At 41.1% G+C, this 24,912-nt stretch overlaps 1 protein-coding gene across 3 annotated transcripts in view; it reads right to left on the bottom strand.

Moving 5' to 3' along the window:
* Positions 1-24,912, bottom strand: part of LOC137383224 (uncharacterized) — a 472,338-nt gene that overhangs the window by 419,699 nt on the left and 27,727 nt on the right. For all 3 annotated transcript variants that reach the window (XM_068055726.1, XM_068055727.1, XM_068055728.1), the window contains exons 5-8: positions 7,709-7,874; positions 5,034-5,171; positions 4,425-4,614; positions 2,696-2,835 (exon numbers count right to left, since the gene is read on the bottom strand). In XM_068055726.1, the coding sequence (XP_067911827.1) occupies positions 2,696-2,835; positions 4,425-4,614; positions 5,034-5,171; positions 7,709-7,874 (634 nt within the window). The remainder of the gene's footprint in view (positions 1-2,695; positions 2,836-4,424; positions 4,615-5,033; positions 5,172-7,708; positions 7,875-24,912) is intronic.

The following is a 24,912-nucleotide window of genomic DNA, read 5'->3' as shown; positions in this document are numbered from 1 at the left end:
TAATGTACAAGTTCTACTTTAACATAACACACCAGTTATAATCTTTTCACATCACCAAAATGCAGAAATGCAACTCTATTGTTTAGAAGATTACAACACCCACATATTACTTAAATCAGGCAACAACAATGTGAGTTCAATACTTCATGAATAAAATAGTTTCTCATTGATATGCAACCTCTGCTTGAGCTCTTAGGTACAAATTTGCATCATGGGATGGGTAGTCCAATGAGTAAGGTTCAAAACTGTCTAAAGTATTAAATTCCAATTTCCCCATAGGACTCTGTGGAAGTCCTCTAATACATGAGATGGCCTCCCAGTGGCCAGTCTTTATAAGCTTGATTTATACACAGCAAACTTCCTCAGGGTTCTCCTGATTGGCTACTGTAACTGGGGCAGAAACTCCATTACGTAGTTCAATTTGCTTTCAGTCAATCTTCCACCAAAGTTACAGCAGCCGATCAGGAGATTTCCCAAGAAAATTCAGCCCCATTATCTAATAATAGCTGAACACCCATGGGGTGGTCGGGGGGCATTTTATGCTTTCCCCCACAGTGGGTTTAGAGGCAGCGAGAGCATAATATCAGGTGGGATCGTGGTTGGTGGTTTTGGCCGGGGGGGGGGGGTGGGTGGGGGGGGTGCGCGTTGGGGTTTGGTTCCCATCACCATCCACCTCTGCCAAAATTTAGTGCGGGGTGGCCGCACTTTCTGAATGGCCTTCCTTCCCCGCTGCCAATGGAGGCCCTTAACTGAGCATTTAGCCATGTGGCGGGCGGCCCTGTCACTGCACAGGAAGCGTGGCATGGAAAACTGTGCGGGCTGCTTCCCAGCTCCGGGGGGTGGTCATTGTTAAAAGGCACAGTGCCTGAACAAGGGACCCGGCATGCGGAAGGGGAAGGGGGGGCGGCGGAGGGGTGGGGTGGGGGTACCTGCTGAGGGCCAACCCCTGCCCTTGCTGATGACTCTCCTCCCCCCCTCACCCATGACCCCCACCCTGTGAGACCTCCTCCCACCCTGACTTACCAAGGGCCTGGTTCCAGCGACGCTCCTCGGCCTCCAATAGGTGCACCTGCAGCAGCAGCCACTGCCTCGGCCAGAGGCTGGCAGCTCTGCAAGGGCAGGAGTCTGGCGATGGTTCCTTGATCCCGTGGAATGCCAGCCACTGTCCACTGTAGTGCCTGATTGGCACTAAATTCGGTGGCCTTCTGTCAAAGTGGTGACATGGGGATCTTGGCGTTGGTTTCTCTGGACGTTGAGACCCCCTCTGCCAGGATAAAATTCCCCCATGATATTTTCCTTTCTCAATCTATTCAAAAAATCTGAGCTGCAGCAATACTGGTGGGAGGGTGTATTTGCACCACTGCAGATTGCCTAACAATATATTAAAAATCTTACTTCTGTGCACACTTCTTATCTACAATAACCCTACTTCTTGTTCTTAGGCTTGTGTCAACTTATCCATTATAAATTCTTGTATGTACATTCCTAATGGAAACTGTCAGTGTAAATTGACGACTCTGTAATTACATCTTCCCACCAGTGGTAGTGCAATTGCACCTCAGTTTCTCAGCCTCCACTGAGAAAGAAACTCCAAGGCTCCAATCAACTCAACTTCTCTGCTTCCCAAATTCTTGTATGTTTTGCTATTAAACGATAAATATATAAACTCAAATTATTGAATAATAAGGACAGAACGCATCACTTAACAAGGAAGACTGAATTACATTTGTGTACCCTGGTTCTATTACCCCATTCCTGCTAAACCCTCTTCACCTGAAGGTTGCACAAGGACTTAACTCTCCATGTGCAAAGCCTTGAGAGATTGACTGGTAATATATTAAAAGTCATGTATATAATACTTCCTGTAAGTGTCACATCTACTTCCTGTAACATTTTCCCCATCCTACTTTGTTGTTAATGGTAACAAGGCACCACATTCTCCAACTCAGTGTGTAATACAATGGGAGATCTGATTTTATATTGTATATATGATATATAGGGATACAGGCAGGCAGTCAAGATTAAAGTGGGAAGGCTGCTATTAATTCAGTCACTTAACTCAAATTCGAATGGTGCAAAAAAAAAGCCTGTTTTAATCCTACTGCTTAATTTGAACTGCAGAAATATTCAATTTTTTTAGTACAAAAGCAACTTTAAATTAACAGGGATTATATTTAAAGAGGTGATGACAATAGAGCAGAGGTTAAATGTATGGCTCTTTCAGAGAAAGGGCACAGACGTGATGAGCTGAATGTCCTTTTTCAATGATATATGCCTCTATAGCAGTCAACTGTTCTAGAAACACTCAGGATCAGAAAAAGAAGATACAAACCATTTCTGTAAGGTCTCCAGAGCCTCTTAGCTCTGTTATTACCTTGCAACTTTGATAGCTAAACTTGGCATCACTTAATTACTGCTTCCTTATTTATTTATCTCATGCTCTTTTCAGACTTGTTGCTATCCTGCAATGTGGGCCTTGGTTTTTCATCCAGGTTTGCCAATTGTTTAAAAAAATCAAACTCCTTTTTTTGTGCATGCCATTCCAACAGAACTTTCAAGGAAGCTCCACATAATCTTAAATAAATCACTAATTGTGAGTTCTAGCCTTCATGAATAAGGAACTTAATGCACACTCTTCATTAGTGAATTAATCCCACTTGCTGCACCACCTATGAAAAAGCAAACCGTGACTTACCTCTAAGGTCATTCCTTTGGTTATGCAGAGTTGTCTCAATGCCTCTGCAACCCGCTCGGCACCCAAATATCCTGTCTTTTTCCTTTGTCCATGTTCTCTCTCAAACAGCAGAGTGCTGAGACGGAATGGCTTCAGTTCCACTGTTAAGAAATACAACTGCTGTTTTACAGAATGCCAAAGACTAAACCACAGCCCATGACACAGTGAAGGATTCTGGATTTCCATTGCAGCTACTACTTTTTATATAAAGAAAGATCTTTCATTTCTATAGCATCTTTCAGAACTTCCGATGTCCCAAAGCACTTTAAGCCAACAAAGTACTTTTAAAGCATAGTCATTGTTGTAATGTAGGAAAGGGTGGTAGCTAATTTGCATGTAGCAAGCTCCCTCAGTCATTGTTGTAATGTAGGAAAGGGCAGTAGCCAATTTACATGTAGCAAGCTCCCACAATCAGCAGTGTGACTGACCAGATCATCTGACTTTATGATGTTGGTTGAGGAACAAATATGGGCCAGGACACCAGAAAGAACACCCTTTCTTTTCTTGGAATAGTCCATGGCATTTTTTACATTCACCTAAGAGGGCAGACAGAACCTCAATTTAATGCCTCATCCAAAAGACCCCAAACCTCTGATAATGCTACACTCTCACTATTGCACTGAAGTGTCAGCCTTAATTTTGCACTCAAGTCTCTGGAGTGGGACTGACCTACATCTCCAACAATTCTAAATTCAATTCAAATAAACAATTGGTATTTGTAGCTTGAAAACTAAGTAATCCCCCTTACCCTTGTCCATCAAGCCAACCCTCCCACCAGACATGCCCTGCCCTAACCTGAAACTGCATATCTCTATAGTTTCTCACCCATCTCCCGTTATGTCCTCATCTCGTCCATAAGACCCATTTCCCACTCCCTTGACCCAGCTTCCCTTCCTGGCCCCCATGCTACCTGAGATTGTAAATAGCCTCCTCTCCTCAGTTACTGTCAACCTTCCTTTCAAAACAACTGACATCATCTCACCTCTCAACAAAGATTCTCAATTCCTCTGTCCTTGCCCCGTCTCAGAACTCCCTCTCCAAAGTCTTTCAATATGCTGTCACCTCCCAAATCCATCATGAAACTATCATCAATTATTGCAAAAACCCATCTGGTTCACTAATGTCCTTTAGGGAAGAAGATCTGCCGTCCTTACCTGGTCTGGCCTACATATGACTCCAGACCCACAGCAATGTTGTTAACTCTTAACTGCCCTCTGAAATGGCCAAGCAAGCCTCTCCGTTCAAGTTAGTATTGTTGGAGGCATGGCTATCCATGGTGAGATAAGGAGAGAAGGAATGACAGTCGCATAGTGGTAATGCTACTACACTAGTAATCTAGAGACCCAGACTAATGCCCTGGGGACACAGGTTCAAATCCCACCATGGCAGCTGGTGGAATTTAAATTCAATCAATTAATAAAAAAAATGGTTGTGACGTAGCAACTTTAAGTTGAGCTTTGTTCTTTATTCCAGTATCAAACTTTGCATTTAGTTTATTCATGCTACAAAACCTTTATAAGAGCTAATATACACAAACAATGCTTGGTGGCCCAACACCGTTTGCCAGCACATACGGAGGCAATGTGATTTGAGGTGCCCACGCCAATACTGCTAATGCTCGTTTTGGATACAAGTCATCCCAGAAGGAAAGGTGCTGAATTCTGCTTCGGGTTCAGTATTTCTAACTCACCTCTGGGCATGGATAGTACTTCTTCCATCTTTAAAAGTTTTAGTGTTGTGAAGATCTCTGTCTTTGCACCTTTTCCGTCTTTGGAGAAGGGCCGAAAGATATTTGACTCATTGCAAGTAGCCATTTCTATGACACCACCTTTATAGCTCTGCATACATTCCAACTGGGAATCCAGGATCTGTTGGTGGGACTAATGGAGAACAATGAAACATCAGACTAGATTAATGCTCCCCATTTCTTTCATACACAGATACTCTTGTTTTCTAATAGTCCTTTTCTCTTTCACACAGTATACGTACAACCTGATTTTAGGGTACTGGCAATGACATTTTGCAAGGATCTTGGTTATAACTTGGTAACGAAAATTTGACTCTTTAATAGATTATTTTTTAGAACAATTATTCGGTTACAGTTTGTCTCTTGGTTCTGATGAGAATTATGCGATGCATTTGCAAACTCACTTTTGGATACTTGTTAACTGGCCAATTTATTGATTGATTAACTAACATAGTAGGATTTTAAAATCGGTAAAATATAAGGTTTTTATTTTTAAGATTATGGAGAAGGGTCACATAAACTTTAGTGGATGATGATAAAGGTTTTGCTTACTGCAGCATCTGGTAGAACCACTGATTGCAACGAAGTGACAGTCATTGTGCGGAGAGAACAACGGTTTAGGTCTTTAGATTTCACAAGAAGGGAACCTTCCACCTTATATGTAGACAAACACTTTCCTGAAATATCAACCTGTGGAAAAAGTATTTAAAAAAGCTATAAATATTGGACAGTATAATGTTCTAACTGGAACTGACTTGAGATATTCCAGAATGTGGTTAAAAAGAATTAAACAGGGCCATCCTATTATCCCTTATGGCACTCACTATATTTTCCAGAGTATTTACAGGAAATTCAAGTTTCTCTGTAGAACTCCCTCTCTAAACTGCTCCACCTCTCGAAACCTCATCATGCCCCATGTCTCAATCAAGATTTCAGTCTTACCCCATTAATTTCGCACTTCCTTGCCCAACATCAGTTTCCCTTATGGCTATATATGAAGCCATCGCAAAGATGTTTATGTGTGTAAAAGGCCCTATATAAATGTTTGATGTTGTTGCTATTATTGGCCTAGAGACAGTACCAGGACTATGCTGAAATGCTGCACATTTAGCGTCATACAACAAACATAACTTTCCTGTCCTAAATCCGCACTTGACAACAGTGTGAGAACCAGCAGAATACACAGGGCCCTTTAAACGTGCAAGCAGGGTTTATGAAGAGTTCTGAGCGTATGATTTTCAAAAGTGTGCTGAGAATAAGATATCAATAAATCTATTACAACGGCAAAAATATTTTCATTGCTTTTCAGCCCAAGTCTCCCATAGCAGATGTAGTTTGTTCTAAGCTGTACACATATCCGTGGGACTCTGTTGTGCTTTGTAATAGTGAACCAAAAGGAAACAAGTGAGGCTGGTAAGTTCTGATGACTTCATGTGGTGTTCACGGGGTGAGGAATGCTGCACTCTGATTTCATCTTGGGTTCAAGCCCAACGTTTCATCAACAGCCACCAATAATTTTGAAAGGGCTCTTTCGGAGCTTGGAGTAGTTAGCTTTCAGTTACCTACCTGCAATTTTTCTTAAATATCTATCAACTCATATTATGTTTTATTTAGTTTATAAGATGTGTGATTTCTACCATGTAAATGTGGCAATTTATTATTTAATCAAAACATAAATACCTCAACATAAAGAGAAATCCAACTTAATGTGGCCTGAGGGAACTCTCTTCAAATGAAAACAGATTTGTGCCAGTGTCAGCAATGCTGGTTAATCATCAGATATTACTACATTTTCTGATTCACTTTCAGGCTTGGTAACAAAGAAACTTCACCACATCTGTTTTTTTACTTCTCACTGCACAACTCGACATACAGGAGCTTGAACCAAATAAGTCTAATACACATTTACCTCCAGAAGTGTTGGGTCTGAGTATCGCTCAAACGTCAGAACAAAAGATCAGAAACATGATCAGCAATTCATGGGTTAATAATCAATCAATTAAAGATATAAGGCTGCATTTATATAGTGCCTTTCACATCCTTGGGACATCCCAAAGTACTTTCGAGCTAATTAAGTACTTATGAAGTATAGTCACTGTTGTCATGTAGGAAACGCGGCAGCTACAAACAGCTGGGATAATGGCAGATAATCTGTCTGAGTGAAGTTGCTCAGGGGATAAATGTTGGCTAGAACACCAGGGATAACTCTCTTGCTTTTCTTCAAAATAGTGCCATGATTTCTTTTTGTTCACTTGGGATGGCAGACGGGGCGTGGATTTCACATCTCATCCAAAAGACACTACAGCACTCCCTCATTACTGCACTGTCAGCCTAGATTTTTATGCTTAAGTCTGGGAATGGGTCTTGACCCTTGCTCTTGAACACAACCTTCTGATTCAGAGGAGAGAGTGCTACCAACTGACCGACAGCTGATACTATCAATCAAGTTAGTCTGATAATATAATTAGCTGAAGAACAAACTAGGAGTAGAGTACAATTAATTTCTGACTTATTAAAGGATTTGATCATAAGAACATTCTGGAATTTTCAGAACCATCGTAATATTTTTTTTCTGGTGATTAAATCAGATGCAACTTTTCCATCATTAGTGAAATTTAAGGCAGGATTTTCCCAGTGAGCTGCAGAACACCGGGCTCTCGAAGATAGAGGGCCTATAGGTGGCACCGGAGAAGCAGCAGGCTGCCCTTTCAGCTAAGTGAGAGAGGGGACCTCAGGATGGACTTCAACTTTTGTAAACTTTAAACTAAAAAATGGCCTCAGCAGCCGGGCTACCATTCCCTCCACAGGGCAGCCTACAGATGCAGATGAAGCCAGGCACGCAGGGAGAGCCTCTAAGCCTGCCTGGAGTGTTGTCCCCCTCCCCACCACCCTGGTCAGTTGCCAGGAGGGCACCTCCACACAGCTACACCGTTCCCCAACACCTCTGGGAACCTGAAGGTCAACTGGAAAATTCCAACAATAGGCTTCAATAGGCCTTTAATGAGGTCAATTGGCCACTCACGCCCCCGTGACCGGGAAAGTGGCACAGGGGTGGAATGGAGAAAGGGACACTGGCCAGTGGCATGAATTTACTTCACCACATGCCTCCATGCTAACCCCCATCAAGGCCTAAAAATTCAGCCCTTAGTGTGCACACCAGTCTAACTTTCAGACTATTAGAATATGGCCCCTAATGTTAACATGACCGTTCTTTACAAGTCTCTTACCTCCTCAACAGTTTTCTGTTTATTCACTGCATATGAATCCTGGAGAACACTGAGGATGCCTCGCTTAATGTTCAAGACCCAAGTTTCTTCGTTGTCTGAAGGACAGATCTCAGGGATTATCCCATCTTGGAAAGAAAACTGAAGTGGATGCTTCTCCAGGGAAGCTCTGCAACAATCGACAAAGTGATGCAAAACTATTATGAATACAGTTATATGCGGACCTGTTGATATCAATGTATGATCACCATCCAAACCCAATTCCTCAGGACAGTGCAGACTTCACAGACTATTAGTATTCGGGAGCATCCATTTTGATAAGTTACTTACCTTCTTATGTGACAGTTGTTCTGGAAGACTGGTTTCCCTGAATTGAGCCCGTGATGATACTGGCTACACGCAGGGTAAATCTATGTTGGAGTGGGACCCGCAAGCAGGTGTTAGGCCCCTTATTTGTCTAAACAAAGAGACTAACAAATACTGAAGTAGGCGTGGGTAAAGGATGCTTCTTGTTTGTTCTTACCCAATATGGCGGGTCGGGCACCAGGCTAAGTTTTCCTGCCGCCATTTTAAGGTGGGCAGCACCCATTTTGCAAGAGCTATGCAGCCCAATTTCTAGGCCATAGTTTCTGCTAGTTTTTGTGCTTCTTTGCAGCTTTCTAAATCACAGCTTGGTCTCAAACAATAGCAAAGACCCCTGACTATTTAAACATACATAATGTAGGCACAGGTTTGATCACAGGGTTGATTTTCTGCCACTCATCATGTATTACACATTTTTGTAATAGTGGACTCATGCTACTTGATTGTCCTTCATTCAGTGTGACTAAACAGGATGTAGCCAGTCCAAAAGGAAGTTGGAATCAGAATTTCTTAAGTCTTACTCCATCATCAAATGTAGATAAAGCAAACAAAGAGTTGAAATTGTTGAAATAACAGCAGGAATTTTTTGTGGTTACTTTCCCAATGGCAACTGTTTGCTCCACAATGGAGTGGATTTAAAAACCTTCATTCAATCCCCACTTCCACCTTTGGGTAATATGTGTGCATGCAGGCCTCAGCTCTTTCGATGACATCAGTTTGGAAGGGACGCCCCTCTTTATTTTAATTTTTGATCCATTGGAAGCGGGTTCAATCTCAAATTTTGCCACCCAACCCCCATCCTGCCGCCCACCGACTACACTCCTGCCCACATGCACTGTAATGTAGTCTGCACCACTTAAAGTGAGAACATTGGTCTTAACGCTTTGCCCTGTGGCACTGGCGGCTTTGAACATTCACTCTGTGACACTGGCAGCTTCAATCTCTTTTATTGTAATTTGTACAATTAGTAAATTTCAAATGACAAAACCTATCATCACAGTAATTTATTCCTTTCAATCAATAACTTTAAATGGTGAGCACAGAAGAGTAAGTAATTAAAGGTAATTGCATTTTAACAAGGTGCAAAGAACTTTCTGAATTGCTCCAAATAACCCATGCACTCAACATGTCATAAGTGGGCCAGTTGTAATTGATTTCTATGGTCATGGAAAATCGTTATAGGAAATTGCCCAGTATAGACAGTTGCCCTCCATAAGCCTGGTGATACAAGTGATAGGGACTGTACTACACACCAGGCTAAGGTATTATGGAACTATTGCCTCATGTTGGAAGATCGTGGCTGTCACGTAATGTGTTGTAATGTTTGTCATAAGATGTTTTGAACATCCAGTTCCTTTACTGAGCCTTTTTCACACAAGCTTGTCCCTGTATCAATGCCATGGACTGCAAACGCAAAAGAATCCTAGTTCCTGTGATTACAAAACTTAAAAGAAAACATCAATATTGTTTAGAAGAGAGCATACACTCTTATTTATATTCTGCTATGCTCTCTAACTAAACACAAATTAGTGGTTTTCAAAGAATCTATGTAGATAGGACTGCCAAGTGTGAAACCAGTTCACATATTCTTTACCTCCTAAACAGAGACAGCATTGCTTTGCGAAACATTCAACTGTTTGATACATGCTGTAGTTGAAATGTCTTTACAAAGGGAGTTGAGGTATGGAATGCTTTGTCACAGGAAGTAGTTGAGGCAGACCAGTGGATTATTTAAGGAAGAGTAGTGAAAGATTCGAAACTGAGGAAGACAAACATCAATGGGTAGAGTGGGGTAATGGTATTAGTTTTGGATTACTCTAGCACAGCACAGGTATGATAGGCCAAATGATTTCCTTCTATGTTGGATGGTGCTTTTGGATCAAAATAAAGGACTTTATTTTAAAAAAAAACCATTGTGAAGCAGCAGAACTAGTTATTCTGAGAAACCTCATCATGACCTCCCCTGTGGAGTAGGAATGGTCTTGAAATGCTGCTGCTCCTGGGCTATGTACGGTTTGCTGAGTACAACAAAGTGAGATGAGGGCAATCATGAAACTCAAGGATTTCCTTGCTGAACAACCTGTTGTCAGGGTGATTGTGAACGACTTTTGCTAACAGTGTTAAAGGAATTCCTATATTTAATACAAAGATTTCAAATCATGAATTTACTCTTCCGCCATCATTTTATTCTGCTCTGGAGGGAACTTTTAAGCCGCCAACATTACCACTGTTCTGGTAATGAGAACAGCACCCCTCAAGGCAATATGGCCAGTTAGAAAGTATTCTAAAATAATCGATTTGTTTAGACTTCACAACTAAAGTTTCGGCTGCACTATTGTACCTGCAATACTGCCATAATTCAGATATGAGGTACACTGGATTGAAAGATCTTATGTGCAATTCATTTGCAATGGAATTTGGGGAGTTCTCAATAGTTTTTACACCTATTTGTAATAAAGAGTAAGACTATGTATACCATTGAATTTGTGGTGTGGAGGGTGACTGTGTCACTACATTAGGTAACACACCAGGTTGCTTGGGACTGCTGGTAGCAAGCTCCCAAAAGAGTCAGACCATTGGGGAGGTGCTTGGTAGACTCATGATGATGCACCAGATAGTGAGCCTGAAAGCCATCTTGGCTGGTCTACCACTTCTCTTGAGGCCAGTTACACGGCAATGTTGGGAATGTTATTTTAGCCAAGGAACAGGAGATAGCTGGGAGGAAAAACAAATAAACTGAGGGAATTATAAAGATTAACATTTGAAACAAATAAAGAGTGACATTTAACTTATATTTCAAATGCTACTGTATAAATATGTCAGGGAAGCAGCAATGATTGTCATATCACAGTCCTAGTAATGATTCAGTTAATGTACATGAAACTGGTTGTTGAGATAATACTGTGTAGCATGCGCTTTTTTCCATTAATCAGACTAAAGGGCTCCATTGAAGTTGCATCAATGAGGATGTGAGTAGGAAACTGAAGTTGTAGGGAATGAGAGAGAGAAACAGACACATACAGATTGAATATGAATGACTGACACACTAGAATAAAGAATAGAATGCCTGGAGACAGGCTTCATTATGGACTTTCACCAGTCCAGCTTGTTCAATGGTTTAAAGCATGGAAACCAGACCAAGATGAACAAATTGGCACTTCAGAGAATGGTTACCAAAACTGCATTGAAGCAAAGAGCTTTCAAATAGATAGATCGTGTATTACAGTTGTATCTTTAGTGTTAGTTTTACAGTGTTAACTGTTATATATGGGCATATTGCACATAGACTGTCAGCTCAGTTTAATCTTCAGCAAAACATATGCCATGATCAAAAAAGCAGCTGTGTCAACAGTTGCCTTTTTAATTTGAAAGATCTATCTTTAATGTTAATGTTTTACTGTTTGTTGCCACCCATTTCCATTGATTTGGTTCGTAATTTTCATTTCAATAGTGATTAGTGAGTGTTCCATGACATCATCTGGGAAACTGTCTAGGAGGAGTTTCCATGCCCGACAGTGTGTGGGAACTGAACTAAAATCAGGAGAATTTGCATAATTTGCTCAGGGTTTTTCACTGCTCTTGTCAATATAACCGTGTATTTTCATTTATCTCCTTCATACCAGCAAGCTCTGTAACTCTGCTCAGCCATGACCACAAGCGATAATCAGTGGGAATAGAAAACAGAGGAGATTTGAAGACAAGATTGTTTCTTTGTAAGAGAAAAGGCAAATGGCTAAAGAATAACTGGATGTGTGATTTTTTTTTTTCTTTTTAAATTAGTCAAATGTTGTGTGTCCAAACATCATAAAACTCATTTCTGGAGCGACTTCAACTGAAGGTATAATCTTAAAAGCTAACTGAAAAATGTCCTTTCTTAATAAAAATATTTTTATGTTTTAGTGGATATCTGTCAGTTTTAGAATCTCTTAACACAAAAACTTCAATTGCATTCAGTCTTTCAACAACTAAACCTCTTCCATATTCATGTTTCAAATTTAGATTCCCAAATGGCCATGTTATTTAACGTTGAAGTTAAGTTGGAAACTGATGGGCTGCCCAAGTTTAAACTGGAAATTGTTAGTTAATTACCCAGTTGGATCTCTTTAGCTGCAAAATCTGGTGCTGAGTTGCACAAGCATTTTATGGCAATAATGGTCCGTGTAATTCTAACACGTGTTGGAACGGAGCATAAAAATAAACACAGGTATCGGGCATGGAATTAGTATATAGAATAAAGTAGGTACAGAGAAACTATTTAATTTGGTAGAGGAATCCAGAACAATCTCCAAATTAGAGCCAGGCCAAACAGAAGTAAGTCACAAACATTTTTCATGCAAAGGGTAGTTGGAATCTGGAACACTGCTCCCTAAAAGGGTGTGAATGCTGGGTTAATTGAAACTTTCAATACAGAGATCGATAGATATTTGTTGGGTGAGTGTATCAAGGGTATGGACCAAAGGAGGCTGTATGGAGTTTAGGTGCAGATCCTACTCCACTTTCTACATTCTTCAATGTCCAATATAGTAAAGACAGCTTGCAAAACTGACTCCTGTTGGTTTAGTAGTACAGCATTCAAAGCACTACCAATTCATTATGGTCCAAGAGAGACCAGAAAGAGGTATTTAAAAGCAAGGCTGCGTGTTAACAATTAAGTAGTGAGCATGCAACTGGCAGTATAAATTAGAAGTAGTTCTGTGCTGTATACTCCCCTGCTTGACAAATATCGCACAATAGCTGGAATTTGTTTTATAATGTTGCATTGTGCGCTTTACACAGGTTAAAATTTAGATTCCCAATACACATTTCAAAGGAGTGTTTGGCAGGGTTGATTGCTCCAAATTACTCAGTTTCTAACCACTGCCGTGCTATTTCAGGTAAGCCCAGAAGCAAGGACATGACGCGATAGAATTTTGTCTTTAGTGCCTGGACATGAAATTGCCTTGGCATTGTGCAGGAAAACAAAATCAAGCAAGGGGTATTATTATAGAACCATAGAAATTTACAGCACAGAAAGAGGCCATTCAGCCCATTGTCTCTCTTTGAAGGAGCATTCGCACTTAGTCCCACTTCCCCATTTTTTGTCTGTAGCACTGTAAGTTCTTCATCTCAAATACTGTCTAATTCCCTTTTACAATTATTTATGGAATCAGCTTTGACCACCTTTTCAGGTAGAGCATTTCAAATCACAGGTAATCTCTGAGTGAAAAAATTTCTTCTCTTCCCTCTAGATCATATTCCAAAGATTTTGAATTTATGACCTCTAGTTATTGACACACTCACCTGAGGGATTAGTTTTTCTCTTTCTACTCCATCAAAACCTCTCTTCATCTTGAAAAGCTATTTGGTCACCTTTAACATTCTTTTTTCCAAGGAGAACAGTCTCAATCTCTCCTCATAACTGAATTTCCTCATTCCTGGTAACATCCTGGTCAACCTCCTCTGGACCTGTTCAAAGGCCTGTATATCTTTCCTGAAGTGATGTGTCCAAAATTATTCACAATTCTCCAGCTGAGGCCTAACCAGTGATTTATAAAGTTCCAGCATAACCGCTTTGCTTTTCTATTCTGTTCCTCTATTGAAAAGCCCAAGTAAACCATATATTTGTTAATTACTGTCACGCTCACACATGGTGAAATGATGAGCTATAATAATGGATTTATAAAACAAACCCAAAACAGGCACTTTTCCTAAAAAACAAGATGGAATCAAGAGGTAAGGTGATCTTATCCTGTACAGCCAATACAAATGGAAATTGCAAGCATTCTGAGTCAATCTTCAAGTCTGGACCAGCCTTGAAGAAGGCATTAAAATGTAAATGCTCCATTCTGTGTTAATGACTACTTCTCCTCAACAAATTGGGTTAACAATGGCATGGCAGACATGGTGGCTCCAAATTCAAAATCAAATCAATGGGTGTGAAAATACTCCACTTTATTAAAATGGAATGAAGATAGGGGACACCCAGACCCCATTGTCTAATATTGGCCCCACCATCAGATACCATTTATGAGGACAATGGTACAGAGTAATCATGGTCACATGACAGAAACCAGGGATCTGATAAGGATAAAGGTATATGCTAGGCAGACAAAGATAGAGAGCCAGAGAGAGCGAGAGAGATTCCATCTGCTCCAGCAGAAGGAGGAGGACTCTGTCTAAGAACACCATCATTTAAACTACAAGTAGGCAGGGATTGGAAATGACCTTGATCTCCATACCTAAAAAATTGTACCAGGGTTTGAGACATTGAACTGTGACTGTAATACAACAAAATGAAGTCTGTAACCACACATTCGCCCTCCTGAAACTTTCCAAGTTTTATTTTCAGTGAACCAGAAAAAGGAAAAACAGGCCCGCAATGTTCTTTAAATCATCACCGCGCCCCCCCAGGGAAGCATGCCAGATTTACAGTGAACTCTTTTTAAAACTATCAGACCTAAACTCATGTTATCTTTTAATCTCTTTCTCTTCTTGTATATGTGTGTGACCATGGGTGAAGTTGCGAATATTTTCAAGTTCTGTTTAATAAATATTTACCTTTCTTTAAACCTACAAGAAAACCTGTCATTTGTCTGTTTGTTGACCATTAAAACGCTCAGGGATTAAAACACATTTTTAAGAAAAACGCTGTCTTCAGTCATATGAGAGGTGAAAAATGGGAAACCCTTTCATTTCCACCTGTGCGTAACACCACCATATCAACTTGCCGTGCCACTTTTAAGGATTTGTGTATATGGATACCAAGTTCATTCCCTCTCGGCTCATCTATACTTTTCAAAATCATGCCATTTATAGTATACTGTCTTTCTATATTCCTCCCAAGGTGCATTACCCCATATGTGTCCGCATTGAACTCCTTATGCCAGGCTTTACCCATTTCACCATACTGTCTATGTCATCCTGAAGCCTAAAGCTATTATCACTGTCTAATACTTTGCCAAGTTTTGTATCAGCTGCAAACTTTATAATGCTGCTTGCTATACCTGAGTCGAGGATATTTATAAAAATTGAGAAGAATAATGGGCCCAAACTGAGCCTTAGGGAAGACAGCTGGAAACCACCTCCCAGTCTGAAAGATATCAATCCACCACGTTTTGCTTCCTGTCACTGAGACAATTTTGTATCCAGACCATCATTTTCCCCTTAATTTCATGGGCACGTTGTTGAATGCCTTTCGAAAATCCATAAATACAACATCTACTGCACTACCAAGATCAACCATCTCTGTTACCTCATCAACGAATTCAATCAAGTTAATTAGCCACAATTTGCCTGAACAAATCCATTCTGGCTCTCCTTGATTAACCCTTACCTTTCCAAATGAAAGTTTATTTTGTCCTTGATAATAGTTTCCAATAACTTCCACATCATGGATGTTAGGCTGATTGGCCTGTACTTTCCCCACGGAACTTGCAAGTGGTGGTGTTCCCATGTATCTGCTGCCTTTGTACTTCTAGGTGGTAGAGGTCACAGGTTTCTGAGGTGCTGTTGAAGGAGGCTTGGTGAGTTGCCGCAATGCATCTTGTAGATGGTAGACTCTCAGCCACTATGCGCCAATGGTGGAGGGAGTGAATAGTTAAGGTGGTGGATGCAGTGCCAATCAAGCGAGCTGTTTTGCTCTGGATTGTTATTGGAGCTGTACTCATCCAGACAAGTGGAGAGTACTCATCACACTCCTGGTTTGTACCTTGTACATTGTGGACAGGCTTTGGGGAGTCAGGAGATGGGTTATTCACTGTAGAATTCCCAGTCTCTGACATGCACTTGCAGCCACAGTATTTATTTGGCTGCTCCTGCTCCAGTTCAGTTTCTGGCCAATGGTGATCCCCAGCATGTTGATGGCAGGGGCTTCAGTGATGGTAATGCTGTTGAATGTCAAGGGGAGATGGTTACCTTTCTCTTGTTGGAGATAGTCATTGCCTGGCACTTGTGTGGCGCAAATGTTACTAAGGATTACCGGTTCAGTCGTTCAACTCCTTGTACAACTAGATATATACAAAATACAAAGATCCCATAAATCTACAACACTGAACATTATATATAATTCCAATTCTAAAAAAAAAATTTTGGTTAATGCACTAGGCAAAGTATGCCCAGGGCAAGGTCCACATATTTACACTCAGGTTTCGCATTCAGGGTGTTACAACTGGCACAGATGCTGGATTTGCATGTTTAAGGAGTCTAGTGCCTGGTTCAGGCAGGTACCAGAGACGACTAGAAGTCACCTCAGACAATATGGTATCCAGCACAAATCAAATGCAGCAGATCATGACACGAAAGTCTAACACCAATTTTATGTCAGAAAAATGGACAGCTGAGAGTTGAATTTCTCCTGTATCCAGATCTTAATGATTTCTGTATCGTTTCACCAGACTCCAGCAGGGGTTAAAGAATGACTGAACAGCTGAGTAAATTTGACGCACCTGTTTAGAATTCTGTCAGCATTTAGCCACACTAAGCTTATCTTAATTCTCAGCCTGCACAAAAAGTTTGTAACAATAGTACTTTTTTTGCTTGCAACTTCTTCTGACTTTCTTTACAACTGTATAGTTCAGGAATGTTTATTTAATCTTTAAACATGTATTTTCTTGCTAGCTAATTACGTTACAGGATTAAGGATTCTTCCATACTAGCCTATACATGACTGTAGCTTTTAACTTGTATTTTCTTTGCATGGAAGCATTCAGTGTACTGGAAGCTAATTGATGGCCCATGTTTTTTTGCATTGGGTAACACATTAACCTGAGGTGATACTAAGCACTGGGGATCAACCTAACTTGGGTCTACGGAGACAACTCTCCCCTAATTGCAGGCTTAACACCATCACTCCTAGATGATGGGGCTTTTATAATCCTTGGAAATTGTGATGAGACTTTTCAGACATATTCTGTAGTGTTCCTGGCTCTATTATGCATTCTTGGTGACCTTCCAGCACATTTTCCTGCATGCAGCAGTTAAGTGGAAACAACCAATTATATGATAATATATAGGAAAAATATTCAATCTAAGTGTATCCAAAACACTTAAATCAGCCTGTGTAATCATTTGAAAGGTATAGGCAACTCACTGCACAGTTTTTGATTCTAGCCAGACAAATCATACCGAACACAACAGAAGCACCAATCTCTGTCATTTAGCAGCTCTGCTGTTTTTTTGCCTCACTCTCTTAGAATCATTGTAATTAGAGCACATAGTTCATCAGCACTTCATGGACATGCCAATTCCCTGGAGTTATCAACTTCAATCTTATTCTTCCTATATTCTTCCTTTTCAAAAACTTATTTGATACCCTCTGAAATAATGATGCTGTTTCTGCCTCCATGGCCACCCATGGTAAAGCATGCCACATGATTATAATCCTCTGTGAGAAAAAATAATTCAATGCAGAGTCTGTGGTCTCTTGTTACCGATTTCAACAATAGGAAATATTAGAGCAGATTTCCATTCTTCACTGCCTGGGTACAAAGCATTGCTTAGGCAAATTGCAAAGAGGGCAATTGGGTGAAAAATGACGCATATGCAAAGCAGAATCTGTTCTAATCCAGAAAGCTAGTTGGTGAAGGATAGAACTGAAGCCAATTTTTATGTCCTTTTATATTTATTTACAGAGTTACACATTACAAGCGTACACCTCCTAACCCACAACCGTTGTTTCAGTCTATGCCAATTTATAGGTGCTCAAGTGAATCCCCAGTTCATGCCCACCACCTGCATAAAATTAAACACAATTAACAGAATCCATCAATTTTCCTTCCACTTAAAATAACGGTGCCACTTCCTCCAGCCACCATATTGACTGCAGAGAAAATCTGCACACAGGAAACATGAACCTTACTACTGCATGACATCCACTGATTGCAGGATTTATTTCCCTGAACTTCCAATAATTTATTTCCTACTGGAAGCAAGATCAGTGGTGGGAAAGATGTCATAGCAACACTGGACATCTTTATTTACAAATTTCATAAAATAATCTATGAAACACTTAACAAGGATATCAATATACCTTTTCTATCTTTTACTCCCGTGAGCAGACAAAAAGAGCTAAATAATTAGCTCTACAGCTAAGGTTTAATAGCACACACATGCTTCAATCGCGAGCAGCAGTCACTGCGATCATCTTGAATTACGTTACAAGCAAGTTGCCGTCATGTAACCAGGTTTGGTAGTCCAGCATTTCTATATCTAATCTTTCAGAAGTGGATGTTTTAAACATAGCACATATGTAGGATCCAACAACAGCAAAAAAGACAAATGGGGTGTACGTTCTCTTCATACTCATATCTACTTTTCAATTAAAGTTAGGAGACAGAGGAACATAAATACCTTAATCTGTGCCAATAATCAGAAAATTGAAGTGTGCAGGTCAACAATTAAAATATAATGTGGTGATGAACATTAAAGTCACGTGCTCAGCCTGATAAAATCAGATATGATTGTCGTGAATCAGATATCCCCTGGGCCCAGGTGACATCAATACAGAACTTGAAACAAGTCCAGATTCAACTTGTCCTTCCAACAGCAAGTCCATACTTCAGGTATTTTAATTAAGAGATAGTTTAGCTGGAAAGTTGCCAACCATCCATTTATTTACAGCTCCAAATTTGTGCAGAATGATTGACAGAATTAAATTATACGTATTTCTGGCAACAACAAAACAAATGATACATTTGAGCTGAGTAGTCAGGCCTCAGTCCTGAGCTGTTAGAAGCCAATAGTGTGAAATAGTAGAATAATATTATTTAGAGATACAGCACTGAAAGAAGCCCTTTGGCCCACCAAGTCTGTGCCGACCATCAACCACCCATTTATACTAATCCCATATTCCTACCACATCCTCACCTGTCCCTATATTCCCCTACCTATACTAAGGGCAATTTAGAATGGCCAATTTACCTATCAACCTGCAAGTCTTTTGGCTGTGGGAGGAAACCAGAGCACCCGGCAAAAACCCATGCAGACACAGGGAGAACTTACAAACTCCACACAGGCATTACCCAGAATTGAACCCGGGTCACTGGAGCTATGAGGCTGCGGTGCTAACCACTGCGCCACTGTGCCACCCGTATTTAATGTGGTGTTTAGCTCAGTAAGAGTGATTGGGAGAGGAATACCAAAATTTTCATTTATAAACCTTACCATATTTTGAATGTAAATTTATCTTGATTCACTTAATTTTAGCTGTTCAAGATGAGAAACTACTTCGAGCTGTTCATTCGGTGCCTTAATGATGAGATAAGAGATAAATTGCTTGACTAAAAAAGAAAATCTGTTCTCTTCATTGTCTGTTTTTCATGTGGCAATTGGGCTATTGTGTAAATTAACACAGTCTGAGGTAGAGATTGGGCCTTGTTGCACTCGTATTTGAGTGTAAAACTGACACAACGAGACCCTGTTTCGGGGACCAAAGTCCTGCATCTCAAAGAAGCCTGGAAAATGTCAAACTGCAAAATTAGGTCGGGCCATTTTCAGGCATTCCTGGTGGCTGATTCCTGGCATATACGGGGCCTAATGCCTGTTTTAGGTCTGATCTGATCTGAAATATACAAGAGAGGCCTTGGTGACTTGCCTCCAATGAGCCTAGGCTTTTAACGATGAAGCATTGGACTCCAAGTAGATCCTTCCTAAATGTCACAACTGGAATAGACTGGCTCGGGCGGCACAGTGGTGCAGTGGTTAGCACCACAACCTCACAGCTCCAGGGACCCGGGTTAGATTCTGGGTACTGCCTGTGCGGAGTTTGCAAGTTCTCCCTGTGACCGGGTGGGTTTTTGCCAGGTGCTCCGGTTTCCTCCCACAGCCAAAGACTTGCTGGTGATAGGTAAATTGGCCATTATGAATTGCCCCTAATGTAGGTAGGTGGTAGGGAATATGGGATTACTGCATAAATGGGTGGTTGTTGGTCGGCACAGGCTCGGTGGGCCGAAGGGCCTGTTTCAGTGCTGTATCTCTAAATTTAAAAAAAATGACTAAAAAATCATGATCAAGTACTGGACTAGAAAGATCAAAGTTCACTGAGCTAAAAGAGAATCTGACCCAAGTCATCAGATGAGCAGCAGGAAATCTTCAAATAAAACAAATCTTTCGATAAAGTGAAACAGAGATGAATTAGAGTTCCATGGATAAATGGAGAAATTAAATCTAAATGGAGTCATAAAACACACCAAAGCTCCTTTGACAGCATCTTCCAAACCCGTGACCTCTACCACCTAGAAGGTCAAGGGCAGCAGATGCATGGCCACACCACCACCTGCAAGTTTCCCTCCAAGCCATACACCGTCCTGACTTGGAACTATATCACCGTTCCTTTACTGTTGCTGGGTCAAAATTCTGGAACTCCCTTCCTAACAGCACTGTGGGTATACCTACCCCACATGGACTGCAGCAGTTCAAGAAGGCAGCTCACCATCACCTTCTCAAGGGCAATTAGGGATGGGCAATAAATGCTGGCCTAGCCAGTTATGCCCACATCCCATGAATGAATAAGAAAAAGGGAGATGCATATTAAAGTTAGGACTATAATGCTAAAGATATTCATGAGGATTATAAAACAGTGCAGTAGGGAGGCAAGGGAGGAGATTTGAACAGTAAAAGGGATATAAAAACATATAATTTGAAAGACTTTTCTAAGAATATATAAAGTAAAACAGTAAACAAGCAGATAGGAGCACTAAGGGATGAAGGAGGAAGTCTAATTGTGGAGCATGAAGGTGTGACAGAGCCATTAGAAATTTGGATTGTTTCTGGAAGGAGAACATGGGTGTAGCTGAGAAGTACATGGAGCAACTGATAGAGCTAACTGTAAAAAAAGAAAAGCAGACTTCAAGATAGATAAGTCAGTAAGCACTGATGACATGCACCCAAGCCTATTGAAAGAAATCAGGGATAAGAAAGCATAATTGACATAATTGTGCTGTGAGACTGGAGAGTAACTATTGTAACACCCTAGTTCAGAAAAAAAGAGAAGGATAAACTGAATAACTATAGCCCAAATGGTCTAATGTCAAAGGTGGTCAAAAGTTATGGGTATTTAAAAGTACATGGGTTAAACAAGAACAGCCAGCATGCATGTGTTGAAAGCATGCTCTGCTTGAATAATTTGAGAGCATTTTTATAAGTGACCAATTGGATTGATGAAGGCAACACAATAGATTTTGTGAATGAAATTCGGGAATGCATACTTTTGGGGCGACCCCAGCACAGCATTAGTACCTGGGTACAAATTGTGAGGTCTGAGGGGCCCCGGATATTGAGTCTTAAACCTCAGCATCAAAGAGGAGGCAAGTGCTCCAGGTATGAGCCACTGATAGCTTCACAGATAGGTACTTCAGCTCGGGATCAGGAGCTTTGGAGTTGGCATTGCAGAACTAGGGTGCAGGATTGGGGGTTTCGGAGTCGGCATCACAGGACTTGGGGGTGGAGAGGACGAGCCTTTAGAGGTGGAATCACGGACCTGGGGTGGAGGATCGAGGAGCAATTGTGGTTGAGAGGGAGGGACTGAGGTTGGGGGATGCCTGGTTGGTGTGACTGGGATTTGGAAGGATGATCATTGGGCCTGACTGTCTGGAATTGGGGCTCTCTGGATGATGAGGGCAAGTACTTATTTTCTTTTATTTATATGATGCTTAGGGTTGGCTTTCCCTGGCTCGCTGCCACAGGGTAAACCAAAGTTTCAGTGGGAACCTGAAGCAAGACTTAGTGCATATGCAAATGCACTAACTCCTGCTTCAAATGACGCCCTTTATTTGTCTTTATCCAATATGGTGGGCAGAGCACTTCCAGTTAGAAGTATATACATACTTCCTGCCTACCAATTTGGGACCTTAGGAGATCATGTAGCACCTCATAAACAGGTGCTACGTGGCCCAATTTAACCTCCATAGTGTTTATGAAGTTTGAGAAGCTGTTCAATAAGCTATTTCAAAAGATTTGAGAGAACCATTCAGGCAAATGGAATAATTAAAAATAATTAACAATTTAAAATGTAAAAGCATGGATATAAAGTTGTTTGAACAGGAAACAAAGTGCTAGCTAAATGGTTGTTGTTTCAACTGGGAAAGAGTTGGATGTGATCTTATCCCATGGGTCAGTTCTTGGTACATACGGTTTGAACTTGGATATAGGGAACACAATCTCAATTAGCTGGAATTGCAGAAATAAGGGAATTGGAAAACAATGAGAATGACAGCGAAGGAAAAGATTTCAGGAAGATGCAGGCAGGTTAATAGACATCAGATGTAATTTAATGTGAGTAAGTGTGAGGTAACATATTTTGGGAGGAAATACAAGGACTGGGAATATACATGCAATGGAAAGATGCTGAAGTCTGTGGATGAACAGAGAGGCTGAGGGACTCAAATACACAATGTCATGAAAGGCTGACTAGATTTAGTCATTAAAAAGGCCAACAGAATTTCTGATTTTACAAATTGGGTGTGAAACATGGAGCAAGTAAGTAACAATGAATTTATACAAATTACTAGTTAGGCCAGTTGCAGTAGTTTAGGTTTTGTTGGGTCCAGATTAATTTTCTACGTCCCTAAATCCTATTATATTAAACACCTTGATTGTATCCCCCCTCCACCTTCTAGTTCCTGATGACAATAGCCCCAGTCTTTGATCTCCTTATCATATCAATTACTTTTTTGCATATTTGCCAGCTCAGATACATGCTTTTTGTAGTGGTTATGCCAAAATTGCACACAATAGAGACTAAACAATGTTCTATAAAATGATCAGATTACTCCCTTGCATCTACTCTCTGTTCCTCTTTCTATGCAACCCAACTATCCATTTCCCTGGGATAGTGGGATGATACACCTGCTCACACTCAGAATAATGGCCCACTGCTCTTCTGCCAGGCTGAGGAATGAGGAAACTCCCATACTGGAAGTTATCTCTTTGGTCACACCTACACTTTAGTTGCCATCTTTGTTTGTGTTATGTGGAACATCTCTCAAATTCTGCATTCTCTTTCAAAGTCAAGGCGGGTCAGAACTGCTGGGAAGATCTGCAACAGGTGGAAAACTCTCAAACCTCACTCCATGTGGAAGAAGCTTAGAGGGCATGGAAGATTAGGAAGTAGGAGAGAGTGGCCAGCTGCATGTTCATGACATTTGGCTTCTCTTTACCATCCTACTGTGCCACACGTTACCTGCCAGTAACTACAGAACAAAAGCCTGATCTCACCCATGAAACAATGAGCCAGTTTTCTGAATATGAGCTGTCAGGATATAATGCCCTTAGCTAAAGAGCAGAGAGAGAGTTTAGATGACTCAGGTCCTGTTTCTTTAAAGGAATGATGTTTGCAGGGCAAATCAAATATTAGTTCAGATCCCAGACATCATGTCAGACAACATGTTGCAGTTGTTGGCTCAAGTGGAAATGTCAACTGTCCATATGTGCGGAACCACGTAGGATCAGTTTGCAGTACCGTGGTCGACTCTGGGCAGCTGGCAGATTCAATGATCTGTGCAGTAAATGCCAAGAGCAGCCTGTATTTCTTCCCTGGATGCTCAAATGACTGCCAAAGAAGCCTGGGGTGCCAGAATGAAAAGAGTATTTTTTTATTTCTTTACTCTGTATCTAACCCCGCTTTTTTTATATAAAGGTTCCTTTATTCCCCAGGCCCCCCTTACATACATTTTTAAAAATAAGTTTATTAAAATTGAATAAGTAAAACAAAATGCAAATTAAAATGCAATTCTTGGCATCAATGATGCACTCCAGCCCCTACGGTGCCCAACGGTCGCGGAAAGCCTCAAGCGAACCGGCGGACACTGCATGCTCCTTCTCCAGGGACACCCGGTGCGAACATAACCTCGGAAGAGGGGCAGGCAATCAGGGCGGATGGACCCCTCCCCGAGGGCCCGCAGGCTGGACCTGTGAATTGCCACCTTGGCCAGGCCCAGGAGCAGACCGACGAGGAGATCCTCATCCCAAAACACCCCCCTCTGCACCGGGTGCCCAAAGATCAGGAGTGTGGGGCTGAAGTGCAGCCAAAACTTGAGGAGCAGCCCCTTTAAATACTCCAACAGGGGCTGCAACCTTGCACATTCCATGTAAACATGGAACACGGACTTGCTCAGGCCGCAGAAATTACAGGCAGATTGAAAAGAGTTGTCTCACCTGGCCTCCAAAGGACTAGAGCTGGGTCACAGACAAGCATCACACAGAGTTTCACTAATCTTACTGATACCATTAGGTATCAGTTTTTTAGGATCAGGTTTATTAATTCATTCATGGAATGTGAGCACCACGGGCAAAGCCGGCATTTGTTGCCCATCCTTGACAACTGAGTGGTTTTCTAGGCCATTTCAGAGGGCAGTTAAGAGTTAACCACATTGCTGTGGGTCTGGAGTCACATGTGGACCAGACTGGGTAAGGGCAAGATTTTCTTCCCGAAAGAACATGAGTGAACCAGATGAGTTTTGACAACAATTTACTGAGACTTGCTTTCAATTCCATATTTTTATTAATTGAATTACAGAGACACGGCCACAGGATGATGTAGATTGGGACCTGAATATTGAAGGGTACATGACATTTAGGAAGGATAGGAAGCTAGGAAAAGGTGGAGGGATTAATGATGCTATTAGCACAATAGAAAGGGATAACCTAAGTTCAGGAAACCAGGATGTAGAAGTAATTTGGGTCAAGATGAGAAATGATAAAGACAAGAAGTCATTCGTGGGAGTGGTGTACAGGCTCCCTAACAGTAATCACATAGTAGAACAGAGTATAAAGGAAGAAATAATGGGAGCTTGTCAGAAAAGTACAGCGATAATCATGGGTGATTTTAATCTACATATAGAGTGGAAGAATCAGATGGACAAAGGTAACCT

This window comes from Heterodontus francisci, chromosome 24 (assembly GCF_036365525.1).
Source record: "Heterodontus francisci isolate sHetFra1 chromosome 24, sHetFra1.hap1, whole genome shotgun sequence".
Classification (NCBI taxonomy): Eukaryota; Metazoa; Chordata; class Chondrichthyes; order Heterodontiformes; family Heterodontidae; genus Heterodontus; species Heterodontus francisci.
This window is presented reverse-complemented; position numbering and strand designations above follow the sequence as displayed.